General features: G+C 50.3%; 1 protein-coding gene across 3 annotated transcripts in view; it reads right to left on the reverse strand.

Annotated features, from left to right (window-relative positions):
• LOC146072850 (uncharacterized) overlaps positions 1–14,532 on the reverse strand; it is a 32,730-nt gene extending 18,198 nt beyond the window's left edge. For 2 of the 3 annotated variants that reach the window (XM_083180038.1, XM_083180035.1), the window contains exons 1-3: positions 14,476–14,532; positions 2,440–2,823; positions 48–371 (exon numbers count right to left, since the gene is read on the reverse strand). In XM_083180038.1, coding sequence (XP_083036164.1) covers positions 48–371; positions 2,440–2,823; positions 14,476–14,515 — 748 coding nt within the window. In that variant the 5' untranslated portion in view covers positions 14,516–14,532. Of the gene's footprint in view, positions 1–47; positions 372–2,439; positions 2,824–13,095; positions 13,124–14,475 lie in introns of those variants that run through there. The other variant, XM_083180036.1, reaches the window with a different exon arrangement.
• Positions 14,533–14,881: the final 349 nt, after the last annotated feature.

Raw genomic sequence — 14,881 nt, forward strand, 5'->3', positions numbered from 1 at the left:
AGAGGAGGAGTTTATAGCTCCTCCTACTGTATTTATAACATACTTACGCAGAATGAGAAGTTGGGTTCCGATGTGTCTCTGTGCAGAACGTGGCCGATCACCAGTAGAGAAATTTACAGAAAGGCAGTACCAGCCTTGGTGGGAGGAGTCAACGTGGCTGATTGAGAATAGAATGTTGGTGCTCGTGGTGCAGTTAATATCATAGCTGTTACTGCCACATGTATTCTGCTGTTTATCCCAGTGCACACGACAGGCCGTCACATTAACATTTCTCTGACTGGTCTTAGTTTTTAATCGAGAGCGAAGAGTCACAGTGTCTCCTTCCAGCGCTGGGATAAACCATGGCTGCTCCAGGACCCCCTCATCTTCACCTGAGACACAAAGCACAAAGACGGGTAATGTAGTGGAGAAGGGCAAATGGAGACACGGTGATATATATTAATAGCAGGCGGATGACTTGTGAGTTGTGAGTGACATATTTATATAATGCCATTGTCTGAGCCCATAGATGTGCAGATTGGCCTGGTAATTGGTTGCTTCATTTCAGAGTTATGTAGAAAAACATCTGAGTGCGATTTCAAAAGGCATCACCAATGTGCTCTGGAAAATGTGACAGTTGCTGAACCCTGTGCACCACATAGAATCACAGCACCATACCAGATTGTCACAAACACAAGCGTTCATGTGAGTGGGAGGGATCGGCTTAGACTTCTAGAGGAAACGTTAGGTTTAGACTAATCTGGGGAGAGTTGGGTTTAGGCTGTGCGGGGGTTAGGTGTAGGCTGTAGGGGATGGTTAGGGTGCATGTTGGGAGGGTTAGGGGGCGGGTAAGCATCAGGATTGCTCTACTTACCTACATGTGTTGGGATTCTAACTGTCAGGATGCCGCTGATGCTATCCTGATTAATGCACCCTGACTGCTAGGATCCCATACACACTGGTCAGGACTGGTGGCTCCCCACAGGAAATAACGGGTTCCACACAGCAGTCTATGAGCTTCTCACCCGAGCCTGTTGCCCACTTCTCATGAATGTTCTGGTCTTTGGCCACATATATACTCTGCAAGTCTGCATGTCGGATGCCATACCTTGGTTTTTCACAGGCCGAGGTAAAAGCCTCAATACCCCATGCTAGGTGCAAGAGATCCATCAGAAATAGGTTTCTCTTATCCATATGCATGACTCTCACAGAACATTAGGTACACGCCCACAATGCAAACATGCCACGCCCACAAGTCTGCATTCATCTCTGTTTAAAACTGTGGGATGGTCATTGCTGTGGGGGCTACATACCTAATGGGATGGTCAGTGCTGTGAGGGCTACCTACCTAATGGGATGGTCAGTGCTGTGAGGGCTACATACCTAATAGGATGGTCAGTGCTGTGAGGGCTACATACCTAATGGGATGGTCAGTGCTGTGAGTGCTACCTACCTAATGGGATCCAATGGTCATTGCTTTGAGGACTACCTACCTAATGGGATGGTCAGTGCTGTGAGGGCTACCTACCTAATGGGATGGTCAGTGCTGTGAGGGCTACATACCAGCAGATATGTCTCCAATCACGACACATAAAACCGTAATGAAAAAGAGCAAACCCCTGTGATTGGGTCCTTTTCAAAACAACAGAATTATCTTTTAAGAATATCGTTATCAGACAGTAAAAGAATACAGTAGAAGACGGGGCTGCCCTGTGTCAGCTAAGTCGACAATCAATAGATCGACAACAAAAGCCTGACATGCAAAGGGTCAACATTGGCAAAATATTGGCAAAATATTGACATGCAAAAGGTTGCCTTTTTATAAATTTTTTGGACTTTTTCCATACTTTAAATACAGGGGCGGATTGGGATCAAAATCTGGCCCGGGAACGGGGGGGAGGTGCTGACACTACAGCCTGGGACGGGGGGTGGGAGCTGCTGGCACTACAGCCCGGGGGGGGGGGATGGGGGGCGCTGCTAACGCTATGGCCAGGGGAAGGGGGGTCCGCTACCCCGGGGGGGGGGGGGCGCTGCTACTACTCACCAGGCACCGCCGCGCTTCCATCGTCATCCAACAGCTGGTCACAAAGTGCGGCATAGCCCAAAACAAATATGGCCGCCGCATATGTGCATATAATATATGCGGCGGCCATATTTGTTTGGGGCTATGCTGCCGTTTGTGACCAGGCTGCCTGACTATACAGGGTGACGCCAGCGGCAGCCCTGGAACCACGGTAGGAGGCCAGAGGGAAATCTGGTCCGGCCCACCGGGAAATGTCCCGGTTTCCCGGTGGGCCAATCCGCCTCTGTTTAAATATCCCTGTGGTCTCTGATTGGGAACGGTAAAGTGTACCGAGTGAAGCGACACACCATGTCAACAGGTGCAGAAACTGACACAACAAAAGGTTGCAACATTTTTCCACGCCAGCCTTTAGCTTGCATCGACGCATCTTGCCTTACCTCTCACTCTGATATTGGTGCCACCTGGGTTCTGCCATACTTCAGTCTTGCCATCCTGAAGTCCGAGTTGCACCCGGCAGCAATAGTTTTTGCTGTCATCACTCTGTAAGACCCTTACAGTAACTGATGCATTCCTGTGTTCTCTAGCCAGCATTACAGATATATTTCCTTCATTGGACTCCTTGGAGCTGTTGTAAATTTCACTATCTGCAGATCCACAAAAATATGCAGCCGCTGCTTTCACTGCAAAATCTACCGATAAGATGGTGTCTTCCCTCAGTGGGTAGGCAAAGCTGCAGGGGAGGGTGATGGAGTCCCCAACTAATGCCTCCGATGCTGGGGGCTGGTCCATGCAGAACTGTCCTGCCGATTCATGTGCCTGACCTGTAATACAATAGCACAAGGACAACGTCAACCATTGGGAAAGTACTATAGCTACAGACGTCTGTGTTATGCTGGGTACACACCAGGAAGACTAGGGCCCGATCCCCTCAATCTAGATCGAATTCCAACCAATTGGATGTAGATTGTGTGGTGATTGGGCCCTTTTCTGTCCTGGTGTGGACCGATACCGATCCGATGCGCGGTCCCGCGGTACCGATCCGATGCGCGGTCAATGACGACCATACAGCCAGGTGCGGGTCGCCATCGGATCGGACCCGCTCACGGTGCACATCGTGTGCGGGTCGTGCCCCCCTGCGTCACCGTGAGCGGGTCGGACGAGACACTGACGACCAGCTCACGATCGTGGGCAGGTCACCCTGGTGTGTACCCTACATTACATGTAATTGTCTATATTGTTCTCATTATTATGTCACTGTATTTTCACCTATAGTCATGCACCTGTAACCCCATTCACATGACCATAATCACTAGGTATAAATCACAATAGCCCTTCCCACATCTCCCGACAGCTGCAGACCCAGACAGCTTGTGTTACCTTTATTACTATAGGGAAACATACACGTTAAAAAAATAGGAGATTAAAGGTCTGATTCAGGTTTGTTAGCAAGGCAAAAAAGCATGCAAGTGGGTAAAACCATGCTGCGCTGCTGTTGGGGCAGATGTTACATGTGCACAAGCACGGAACCAGAAGAAAATGACAGGGGGGGGACCATAAAAGGGAATGGGTTGGGGGGGTTGGTGCAAGGGTGTGCGCGCTCTCAGACAAAGGGTGTGGCTTCACGGCAGGAGAGAGAAGGAGAGCAAGAGAGTGGAGAGAGAGAGAGAAAGGAGAGCAGAGTGGAGAAAGAGAAATGGAGAGTGTGGAGATAGAGAGGAGAGTAGAGAGAGACTGTGAAGGAAAGTGGAGAGAGAGAGAGGAAAGCAGAAAGGGGATAGAGGACACCATGAAGAGAGAGAGAGAAAAGGAGAGTGCAGAGTAATAGGAAAAGCAGGGAGGAGAGAGCGAGAAAGGGAGAGTAGAGAGATGGAGAGGAGAGCAGAAAGAGAGAGGAGAGCGAGGAGAGACATAAAATAAATGAAAGGAGAGTGGAGAGAGAGAGAAAGAAAGAGAGATAGAGAGAGATGAAAGCAAGAGAGAGGAGAGAAGGAGAGACGGCTGCAGCACCCCCCCCCCCCTCCCAAGAATCCGCTCCCGCTGCAGTCTCCAGCCCCCTCCAGGAGCGGCTCCTGTCGCGGCCTCAGGAGACCATCCAAGGACCGGCTCCTGCTGCAGTTTCCAGTCCCCTTCCCCCACAGGACCTACCTTGGCTGTCCTGTCCAACCAGTCCCTGGCTCTGCACGCTGTCTGGCACCTGCATTAGCGCAGTTGGTGTGCGGCTGACAGACTCTACAAGCACAAGCAGTGCACTTCTGTCAGCTGCGCACCACTGCCGGAGACCCAACCTGGCCTGGAGATGATAAAATAAAATTAAAAAAATAACAGAAAATGTAGAGGATTCAGGGGATTGCATTAGGCCCCCCAAGCTGCCAGGCCCTGGTGCACTGCACCGGCTGCACCGGCTGCACCGGCAGTAGTTCCACCCCTGCACCAGCCGCTCGCCCTATTCAATGTTCTGGGGAAATCCTCGCCGTCACAAGATGGCGAGAATTCCCCAAATCAGCGAGACCTGCGGCTAATGCAGAAAACTCTCTGTGTTTAGCCGCGAGTCTCGCTGCTTTTGGAGCCGCATACGCCAATTCCCCCTTGCCCAAAATATGGAGCGAGGGGGAATTGGCATGTGAGGGGGGGGGTTCATTGAATACTGACAGGGTGAGTGGTGACAGCGAGCAGGAAGTCCTGCTCGCTGTCGCCGCTCGCCCACAGCATTGAATACCTGCCAAAGAAAGGGAGAGCAGACGAGAAGAGCGGAGAGAGAGAGATAAAAGTTAAGGAGAGGGGAGCAGAGAGTGAGAAAAGGAGAGCAGGCAGAAAGGAGAGTAGAGTGAAGAGAGAGAGAGGGGAACAAGGGGAGCTGAAGGCTGCTTAAGCATGAGGCAAGATAAGAGCCCTGACTTAGGGTCAGTGAAAGTTCAGGCAGTGAAAAAACTCTGGTCAGTTTTTCTGCCTAGTGATAAGGTTGGCAGAAGTAGTTAGCCTATCAGGAGTTAAGGGGGAGGGTACAATTTAGCACTACTTAAGCTCTAGGGACCATGTGACCTCCACCTTCTTACCTTTGGAAGTGCTGGTATCCTGTGGGTCCTGCGCAGATCTGGTGAGTGTTGTAATCTTCTTTATCCTTTTACAGTATAGAATGCCTAGGCCACGTCGCTCTGCCCCCCCTCCCCGCCGCTTGGTAGATGCGGCCAGGCCCCTTGCGGGGAACAGGCGGCCCAGGGTGCGGGTAGTGGGCGTAGGGGATATGGCAGAGGCTTTGCCTGCCCCCTGTGCGAGCCCGGTGGGTGGTGTGCTGATTGTGGCATCCCCCCCTTCCCCCTCTCCCGTTTCAGCGCCGTCCGCGGTATCGGGGCCGGGCATAGAGCAGGCCGGGAGTCTGGAGAGCTCCCGGCCGGAGTTAGTGGCGGCGGATGTTCTGGGGACGTCGGCTCCCCAGGCGGGGAGCGTGGCAGCGGGTGCAGCACAGGACGCGTCGCTGACTAGCGCGCGTCCTGAGGTAATGGCGGGGGTCGCGGGAGTGACGTTGACGGCGCCTACTGAGAGAGGCGCCGTGCAGGATGCGCAGGCCTCGGCTCTGATGAGCGCGAGGCCTGACGCTGAAGTACGGGCGGCGGGGACTTCCTCACAGCCGGCGGAGGCTCCGGAGTCCCCGGCGCTTCTGATTTACAGGCCGCAGCCTGTACAGGGGGCAGGGAATGTAGTGTTGTCTTCCCTTGCGGGGAGCAACACTGGTGTGCAAATTAACAGTGATGCAGGGAGCGTGGCCGTTGATGAGGCTGGGGTTGGGGAAGGGGGGAGGCGGGCGGGGGGCGGCCAGGCAGTCCCAGGTGTCAGTGGCATCTCTGTGGGGGTGATGGCGTCTGGAGGTTCCACAAATGGGGGTGCTGGAATAGGGGGTGTGAGTAGCCTCAGACCCCAATACATGGTGGGAATGGGGGGGAGTGGTTTGGCTCCCCCCAATTCTGGGGCTAGTCAGGGGTTTGGAGCTGAATCAGGCCCAAGGTTGATGGGTTACAGTACTATGATGGGGCAAGGGAGTGGTGCACCAGCGCCACCTGCAGGGGTAGGGGTGGCAGGAAATGTTTTTTATGCTAATAGCTCTGTGGCCACTTCAGTACAAATGCAGGGATCTGCATCGAGTGGTTACCCGAGGTTTTCCTCAGTGGGGGGGATTATGTCATCCGCAGCCTGGCATGGGGCTCATTCCCTCTCAGTGCCGCAGGGCCCCCCTATGTCGGGTTGGCAAGGGCAGTGGGCGCCCCATAGCTCCCCTTATTTTCAGTCCCCCATGGGGGGTGGCGGGCAAGGTGTGGTGTCCCAGGGAGCTCCCTGGAGACCTGTGTTTTCTTCGGGTTATGGTTCTCAGCATGGAGGAGGTTATCAGTCGGGGACCCCGGGTCAGCATATGTGGGGGGCCATGGTCCCACATGGGTTCAGCTCACGCAGTTCAACGGGCTATGTTTGGGAGCAAGGGGCAAGGTTTTCGGGGTATTGGCAGCCTCAGCTGGGTCAAGGCTACGGGTTTCCTCCCGGGGCAGGTGCGGTGGGGTACCCCCAGACCCCACGGGGATACGGGAACCCGCCAAGTTTTGTTAATCCACAGAGGGTTCCGCCTTCAGGTGTTGTTGAGATGGTTCCCCCTGCCACGGCGGTGGCTCAGGCTTCCGCCGGGGCCGGGGGGGATAGTGTTTTTTCGTCCCCCCCCCCCCCCTCTCTTGTTGTGTCTTCACAGGCGAGTGCGGGTGCAGCCACAGCTTCAGCATCCAGGAGAAGAAGTCGGGAGGTCAGGGTTAAGCAGAGGACAGCCCCTGAAACGTCTGCAGCAGTTTCCGGGTCGGCCGTTGCGGCTGACGAAGTTCCAGGGACATCGGGCACAGGTGAGTGTGAGGGTCATTCATCTTGTGATTCTACAGATAGCGACACTAGTAGTGTGGGGTCGGATTCCCCTCGGCGCCCGCGTAAGTTAGCCAGGATGATTGCGCGTCAGGTTGCTAAGGTTACCACAAAAGACAAGCCTGTGGGAGCAAGCGCTGCTCCTCCTCCTGCGGAGCCACCCCTGTTCACCGAAATGGTTCACTGTGCGAACACAGCGGTCGCCAGGGGCATCCGTAAGAGGATGAGGGAAAAGATTAGAAAGGGAAAATATGTGGATATTTTTACGCTGACTGATGATATGAAGCAGGCTTTCGAGAAGGCGAAAAAGGCCGATGGAATAGGGGAAAATGCTTTTAGAAATTTTCACCAGTGGCTGAAGGGGTTTTTAGTTTTTGCAGCCTGTTATGCTGAGACGAGGGTGGCGGAATACCCCAATCTTATAAAATATCTGTTTTTGGTACATGAGATGTATTTGAAGACAAAGGGGTATTCCTGGCGGGAGTATGATGAAAAGTTTCGTCGCAAGCAGGACGGTAACGGGGTGTTGCCCATGGGGTTTAAGGATGTTGAGGTCTGGTTGGAGGTTACCCAGCAGACCAGGCCTTTGGGTGAAGCTTCGGGGAAAAAGGTGGCGGTGACGCCAGCTCAATCCCCCAAGGTAGCGGGCAAGGGCAAGTGTTTTGCGTATAATGAGGGAAAATGCAACAGGGGGGCGAATTGTCGTTTTCGACACTCCTGCAGAGTGTGCGGGTCCAATCACCCGGCAAAGGATTGCACCGCAGCCCCATCTTCCAGGACAGGTGATGCCAGTGATGCCGCTGGAAGTCACAAGTAAGGCCCCCTCGCCTATAGTGGTGGCTGAGTTAGGCAGGTGGCTTAGGAGCTACCCAGATCGGGAGGCTGCCAGTTTCTTGTTGAATGGTTTTCGCTCGGGTTTTCAGTTGCCGATCGAGGGTTCTGTGCTTGTTGTTTCGGTTAGGAACTTAAAATCGGCCAGGGATTTTCCTCTCATGGTCCGCCAGAAAGTGGACGCGGAAATAGCGCTAGGGCGTATGTGCGGTCCATATGCGGTACCGCCAATACAGGGTTTATGCATTTCTCCGGTAGGTGTTGTACCCAAGAGTACCCCGGGTAAGTTTAGGTTGATCCAACACCTATCTCACCCCACGGTGGGTCAGTTAATGATGCTATACCGGAAGAACTGTGCAGGGTTAGGTACCAGCTGTTTGAGGAGGCCTTGCAGTTAGTGAGAGGCTGTGGCCGTAATGCGTTGTTAGCAAAGGTAGATGTTGAAACCGCGTTTAGGTTGTTACCAATACACCCGGATTCCTTGCGGTTCCTGGGTTTCAAGTTAGGTAGCGAGTTTTTTGTGGATAGATGTCTACCTATGGGGTGTTCGGTTTCTTGTGCGTGTTTTGAGAGGTTTAGTTGTTTTTTGCATTGGTGCATTCAGTCGGCTTCAGGACATCAGGGTATTGCTCACTACCTTGATGACTTCCTTTTTGTGGGTCAGGGCGGGAGCAAAGTTTGCGAGAAGTTATTGGAGGTTACTGAGAGGGTTTTTGGAGCGTCAGGGGTTCCCACAGCGGAAGGGAAAACAGAGGGTCCAACCCATTGCCTCAGTTATCTGGGAATCGAAATTGATTCCCAGGCGGGATGCTGCCGTCTCCCGGCGGACAAGGTTCAGAAGCTGTTAAGCGGAAAGTGCGGTTAAAACAGGTACAGTCCTTATTGGGATCTTTCAACTTTGCGTGCAGGATCATACCCATGGGGCGTGTTTTTTGTCGGAAATTGGAACGGGCAACAGCTGGTGTTGCACGGCTCCATCATTCGGTTTACCTTTCCAGGGAAATCAGGGAGGATTTAAAGGTTTGGTCCTCGTTTTTGGTTTCTTTCAACAGGGTAGTGTTGTGGCCTGCACCTCCTTGCTACAACAGTGCGTTGCAGTTATTTACGGATGCGTCAGGCAGTTGTGGGTTTGGGCCTTTTTTCAGGTTGGAGTGGTGTGTTTCGGGCTGGCCAAAGTCCTGGGTGGATAGGGGCTTTACCAGGAACCTGTTGTTATTGGAATTGTTTCCTATTGTGGTGTCTCTGGTGTTGTGGGCCCGCGATTTGGCTGATAGGCAGGTGGTTTTTAGGTGCGACAACATGGGGGTAGTGCACGCGATTAATAATCAGAGGAGTTCATGCCCGTTCACCTTGCGGCTGCTCAGGCATCTAGTATTGCAGTGTTTACGTTTTAATATTAATTTCTCTGCCAGCCATGTGCCGGGCATAGATAATAACATTGCGGATGCATTGTCCCATTTCCAATGGGAGAGGTTCCGGGAATTGGTACCCGGGGCGTCTCCAGTGGGTTTGACATGCCCGCCTTATGTCTGGCAGATCATCGAACCGGGTTAGTGGGGCTGGCCAGAAACGCTCTGGCTCCTTCCACACAAAGGGCATATGATGCAGCATGGAGGGATTGGCAGGCCTTCCTGGGTAGGTATGGTCGGGAAGGTGAGTCCATGGAAGACAGGTTGGGTGTTTTTGTGTGGGAGCACTACGAGGCGGGTAGGGCTAAAGGGGCCATGTCGATTGCCCTTGCGGGCATAGCCTTTCATTCTAGGCTGCGAGGTCTGGAAGACCCCACTCGGTCCTTTGTGTTGGCCAGGGCCATGAAAGGGTGGGCCAGGGCCAACCCGGCGCCAAAGGATGCAAGGCATCCCATTGATTTGGCACTACTGAAGGATATGGTTAAGGTATTAGCAGATGTGGGGGAATCTCCTTTTGAGGTGCTCCTGTTCAGGACCGCTTTTGTGTTTGCATTTTCGGGGCATTTAGAGTAAGCGAATTAGTGGCTAAGAACAAAGCGGGCAAAGAGGCAGGTTTGTTGGTGGGCAACGTCCAAATGGCTAGTGGCAGCGTGTTATGCAGGTTGGTCAAGTCCAAAACAGATCAACTGGGAAAGGGGCGCTGGGTCACATTGCAGGCGCAAAGCGTTAAGGATATCTGCCCGCTCAGCTTGGCGCAAGCTTATTTAGGAATCCGCCCTGCGGGGATTCAGGGGCAGTTTTTGTTGCATGCAGATGGCAGTTCACTGTCAAAATTTCAATTTGCTGCAGTTTTAAAGCAGTGTTTAGAGGTGCTGGGACTAAGGCCCCAGGAGTATGGGACCCATTCCTTTCGGATTGGGTCGGCTACACAGGCGGCGGCGTCCGGATCGTCGGTAAGTGAGATCCGGGCGCTAGGCCGGTGGAAGTCGAATGCATACAAGTCTTATGTTCGTTTAGATAAGTTGTAGATGCGCCTGTTGCGCCAACCCTAAAACGAAGTTTACTGTCGGTTTTGGAACGGCAGCGTTCCGGAATCGATGGTGTGAAGGTTGCTTTTACTTTTTCCTCCACGGGGGCCTTAATTCAATTGGCAAAACTGGTCCACGGGAGGTTTTTTAAGTTTTCTTCTTCACATGGGTTGATTATGTATCAAGTTGTGTTTTTAAGAATAAGATACGGATGTTAGGGAATCTCCTTATTTTTTCAGTTTCAACGGATTCATCAGGACAAATATGGCTCATCGGCCATTCTTTTATTTATTGGGCCGGTAGGCATCCAATGGCGAGAAGGTCACATGATTATCTTGGTGATAGGCAGGTCAGGTGGATAGGAGTCCGGGGCCTGCGTTGGGTGGAGTTCCTGAAAGTGCTCATGAGGCATGAGAGGAACTGGGGCAGGCCAGAGTGGCTGGTCATTCATCTCGGTGGTAATGATCTGGGTATTACCAAAGGGATTGACTTGATTCTAAGTATCAAGTCGGATCTGGTAGCTTTGAGTGCACACTGGCCGAATGTTAAGGTGGTGTGGTCGGAGATAATTCCCAGGTTTCATTGGCGGGGTGCAGTTAGGATCTCCGCCATTGAAAAGGCTCGCAAGAAGGTGAACTCCGCCATAGGAGTTTTGTGAGAGCCATGGGGGGAATTGTCGTCAAACATCCTTCACTGGTTTTGGACAGTGTGAGGTTTTATCGTGAGGATGGGGTGCATCTTTCCCCTGCGGGAAATTGCATCTTCTTGGAGGATATTTTTAGAGTTTGGGCATGAGTATTTGGGTAAATGTTTTTTTCGGGTTCTTTCCTGGGGATGGCGGTAGAGGTTGCCTTGAGGCAACCTTGTTGTGGCGGAAAGTCGCTACCAGCCAGCGGTCAAAGGGGGGCATAAGCGGTCATCGTGGGACACCACCCCTTTCGTAGGACGGCGAGTGGTCCTCGCCATGCGGGTGGACAAGGGGCGTTCCCTTGCGGGACCGCCCATTTTTGCTCTGCCAGGTTAAGGGGTGGTGAGATCCTCACGATGCAGGTTGTGCCAGTTAGGAGGCGGTGGTGAACCCCTCCTTAAGTTTAAGTCACGTGTTTCAAGTTGACTGGGCTGGCGTGTGGTAGCGACTAAGAATTTTTTGCCATCCTCCATCTTTAGTTTAACGTTAGGGACTTGATCTTTATGATCCCAAAAATTCCAAATTTAAAATTCTAGTTTAGCTTAACAAGGTCTTCAATAAATAATTCCTTTGACCTTTTTAAACGTAATTCTGGTGTCTGAGTCTTTATTTTGTCCGCGTGATTTATTTGAGTCAGTCTCAATTATTTTAAGTTAGAGGTTTTGCAATTATGGTTAAGTAAAGGTTAATTAAGTCATGGGCTACTTAGGGGAGCTGAAGGCTGCTTAAGCATGAGGCAAGATAAGAGCCCTGACTTAGGGTCAGTGAAAGTTCAGGCAGTGAAAAAACTCTGGTCAGTTTTTCTGCCTAGTGATAAGGTTGGCAGAAGTAGTTAGCCTATCAGGAGTTAAGGGGGAGGGTACAATTTAGCACTACTTAAGCTCTAGGGACCATGTGACCTCCACCTTCTTACCTTTGGAAGCCCTCCCGCCCTCCCTATTTTAGCACTCAACGGTGGGTTGGTTATCCCTCAGAGTGCTGGTACGCTTGGTCTTTTTAAACAATTTTTTGTGGTGGCTTTTCAGCCAAAATGGCGGAAAGTCGCTACCAGCCAGCGGTCAAAGGGGGGCATAAGCGGTCATCGTGGGACACCACCCCTTTCGTAGGACGGCGAGTGGTCCTCGCCATGCGGGTGGACAAGGGGCGTTCCCTTGCGGGACCGCCCATTTTTGCTCTGCCAGGTTAAGGGGTGGTGAGATCCTCACGATGCAGGTTGTGCCAGTTAGGAGGCGGTGGTGAACCCCTCCTTAAGTTTAAGTCACGTGTTTCAAGTTGACTGGGCTGGCGTGTGGTAGCGACTAAGAATTTTTTGCCATCCTCCATCTTTAGTTTAACGTTAGGGACTTGATCTTTATGATCCCAAAAATTCCAAATTTAAAATTCTAGTTTAGCTTAACAAGGTCTTCAATAAATAATTCCTTTGACCTTTTTAAACGTAATTCTGGTGTCTGAGTCTTTATTTTGTCCGCGTGATTTATTTGAGTCAGTCTCAATTATTTTAAGTTAGAGGTTTTGCAATTATGGTTAAGTAAAGGTTAATTAAGTCATGGGCTACTTAGGGAGCAAATACAGAGGAGAGCGAAGAGGTACAGAGAAGGAAAGAGGAGAGAGAGGAGAGACAAGAAGAGCAGACAGTCTGAGCACTTCCCCTCATGTGTGCAATGCACTGGAGGAGGCAGGCGCCTGGAGGAGGCAGGTTCGGATGGCTGAATTACAGTTACATTTTTTTAAAAGAGTGACAGAAATGACAGAAATGCATTTGCAGTTAATCTATAGAGACAGCATGAGAAGGAGCAGTATACAGAAGGTACAGGCTGTATATACAGTACATACCCCATAGTAACATCAGGTACAGACCCAGCACACAGGTAATACTGAGTATAATACACAGGGTGTATAATGTATAATCTATAGAGACAGCATGAGAAGGAGCTGTATACAGAGGATACAGGCGGTATATACAGTACATACCCCATAGTAACATCAGGTACAGACCCAGCACACAGGTAATACTGAGTGTAATACACAGGATGTATAATGTATAATCTATAGAGACAGCATGAGAGGGAGCAGTATACAGAGGACACAGGCTGTATATACAGTACATACCCCATAGTAACATCAGGTACAGACCCAGCACACAGGTGATACTGAGTATAATACACAGGGTGTATAATGTATAATCTATAGAGACAGCATGAGAAGGAGCAGTATACAGAGGACACAGGCTGTATATACAGTACATACCCCATAGTAACATCAGGCACAGACCCAGCACACAGGTAATACTGAGTGTAATACACAGGGTGTATAATGTATATTCTATAGAGACAGCATGAGAAGGAGCAGTATACAGAGGACACAGGCTGTATATACAGTACATACCCCATAGTAACATCAGGTACAGACCCAGCACACAGGTAATACTGAGTGTAATACACAGGATGTATAATGTATAATCTATAGAGACAGCATGAGAGGGAGCAGTATACAGAGGACACAGGCGGTATATACAGTACATACCCCATAGTAACATCAGGTACAGACCCAGCACACAGGTAATACTGAGTGTAATACACAGGGTGTATAATGTATAATCTATAGAGACAGCATGAGAAGGAGCAGTATACAGAAGGTACAGGCTGTATATACAGTACATACCCCATAGTAACATCAGGTACAGACCCAGCACACAGGTAATACTGAGTGTAATACACAGGGTGTATAATGTATAATCTATAGAGACAGCATGAGAGGGGGCAGTATACAGAGGACACAGGCTGTATATACAGTACATACCCCATAGTAACATCAGGTACAGACCCAGCACACAGGTGATACTGAGTGTAATACACAGGGTGTATAATGTATAATCTATAGAGACAGCATGAGAAGGAGCAGTATACAGAGGACACAGGCTGTATATACAGTACATACCCCATAGTAACATCAGGTACAGACCCAGCACACAGGTAATACTGAGTGTAATACACAGGATGTATAATGTATAATCTATAGAGGCAGCATGAGAAGGAGCTGTATACAGAGGATACAGGCTGTATATACAGTACATACCCCATAGTAACATCAGGTACAGACCCAGCACACAGGTAATACTGAGTGTAATACACAGGGTGTATAATGTATAATCTATAGAGACAGCATGAGAAGGAGCAGTATACAGAGGACACAGGCTGTATATACAGTACATACCCCATAGTAACATCAGGTACAGACCCAGCACACAGGTAATACTGAGTATAATACACAGGGTGTATAATGTATAATCTATAGAGACAGCATGAGAAGGAGCAGTATACAGAGGACACAGGCTGTATATACAGTACATACCCCATAGTAACATCAGGTACAGACCCAGCACACAGGTAATACTGAGTGTAATACACAGGGTGTATAATGTATAATCTATAGAGACAGCATGAGAAGGAGCAGTATACAGAGGACACAGGCTGTATATACAGTACATACCCCATAGTAACATCAGGCACAGACCCAGCACACAGGTAATACTGAGTGTAATACACAGGGTGTATAATGTATAATCTATAGAGACAGCATGAGAAGGAGCAGTATACAGAGGACACAGGCTGTATATACAGTACATACCCCATAGTAACATCAGGCACAGACCCAGCACACAGGACATAATGGTGACTTTTTCAGCTTATACTAAACTTGTCTCTATGTGACAAAAAGGGAACTTGTGTAATAAACAGATTTCCCCTGACCAGACCTGATGACTCTCATTTCCTCTTTTTTTGCCTTGTATTCTACATACGATAATTACAGTACTGTATATCAGTGGTTTTCTGAGTGTCTTTAAATCATAATTGCATACCCTCCCATAATGAAAGGTGAGCATGTCCCCCCTCATTGCTGCCGGGCTACTTTAACCCCCCGCTCCATGCGTTTGTTACAGTAGATTGACATTGTTTGGTCTGTGGGGACCAAATAACGTGAATCACATCATCGTAGCCCTACCCCTCACTGTGCAATGCCTGAAATATTGGAA

Source organism: Crinia signifera, chromosome 4 (genome assembly GCF_055691185.1).
Source record: "Crinia signifera chromosome 4, ASM5569118v1, whole genome shotgun sequence".
In the NCBI taxonomy this organism is placed as follows: domain Eukaryota; kingdom Metazoa; phylum Chordata; class Amphibia; order Anura; family Myobatrachidae; genus Crinia; species Crinia signifera.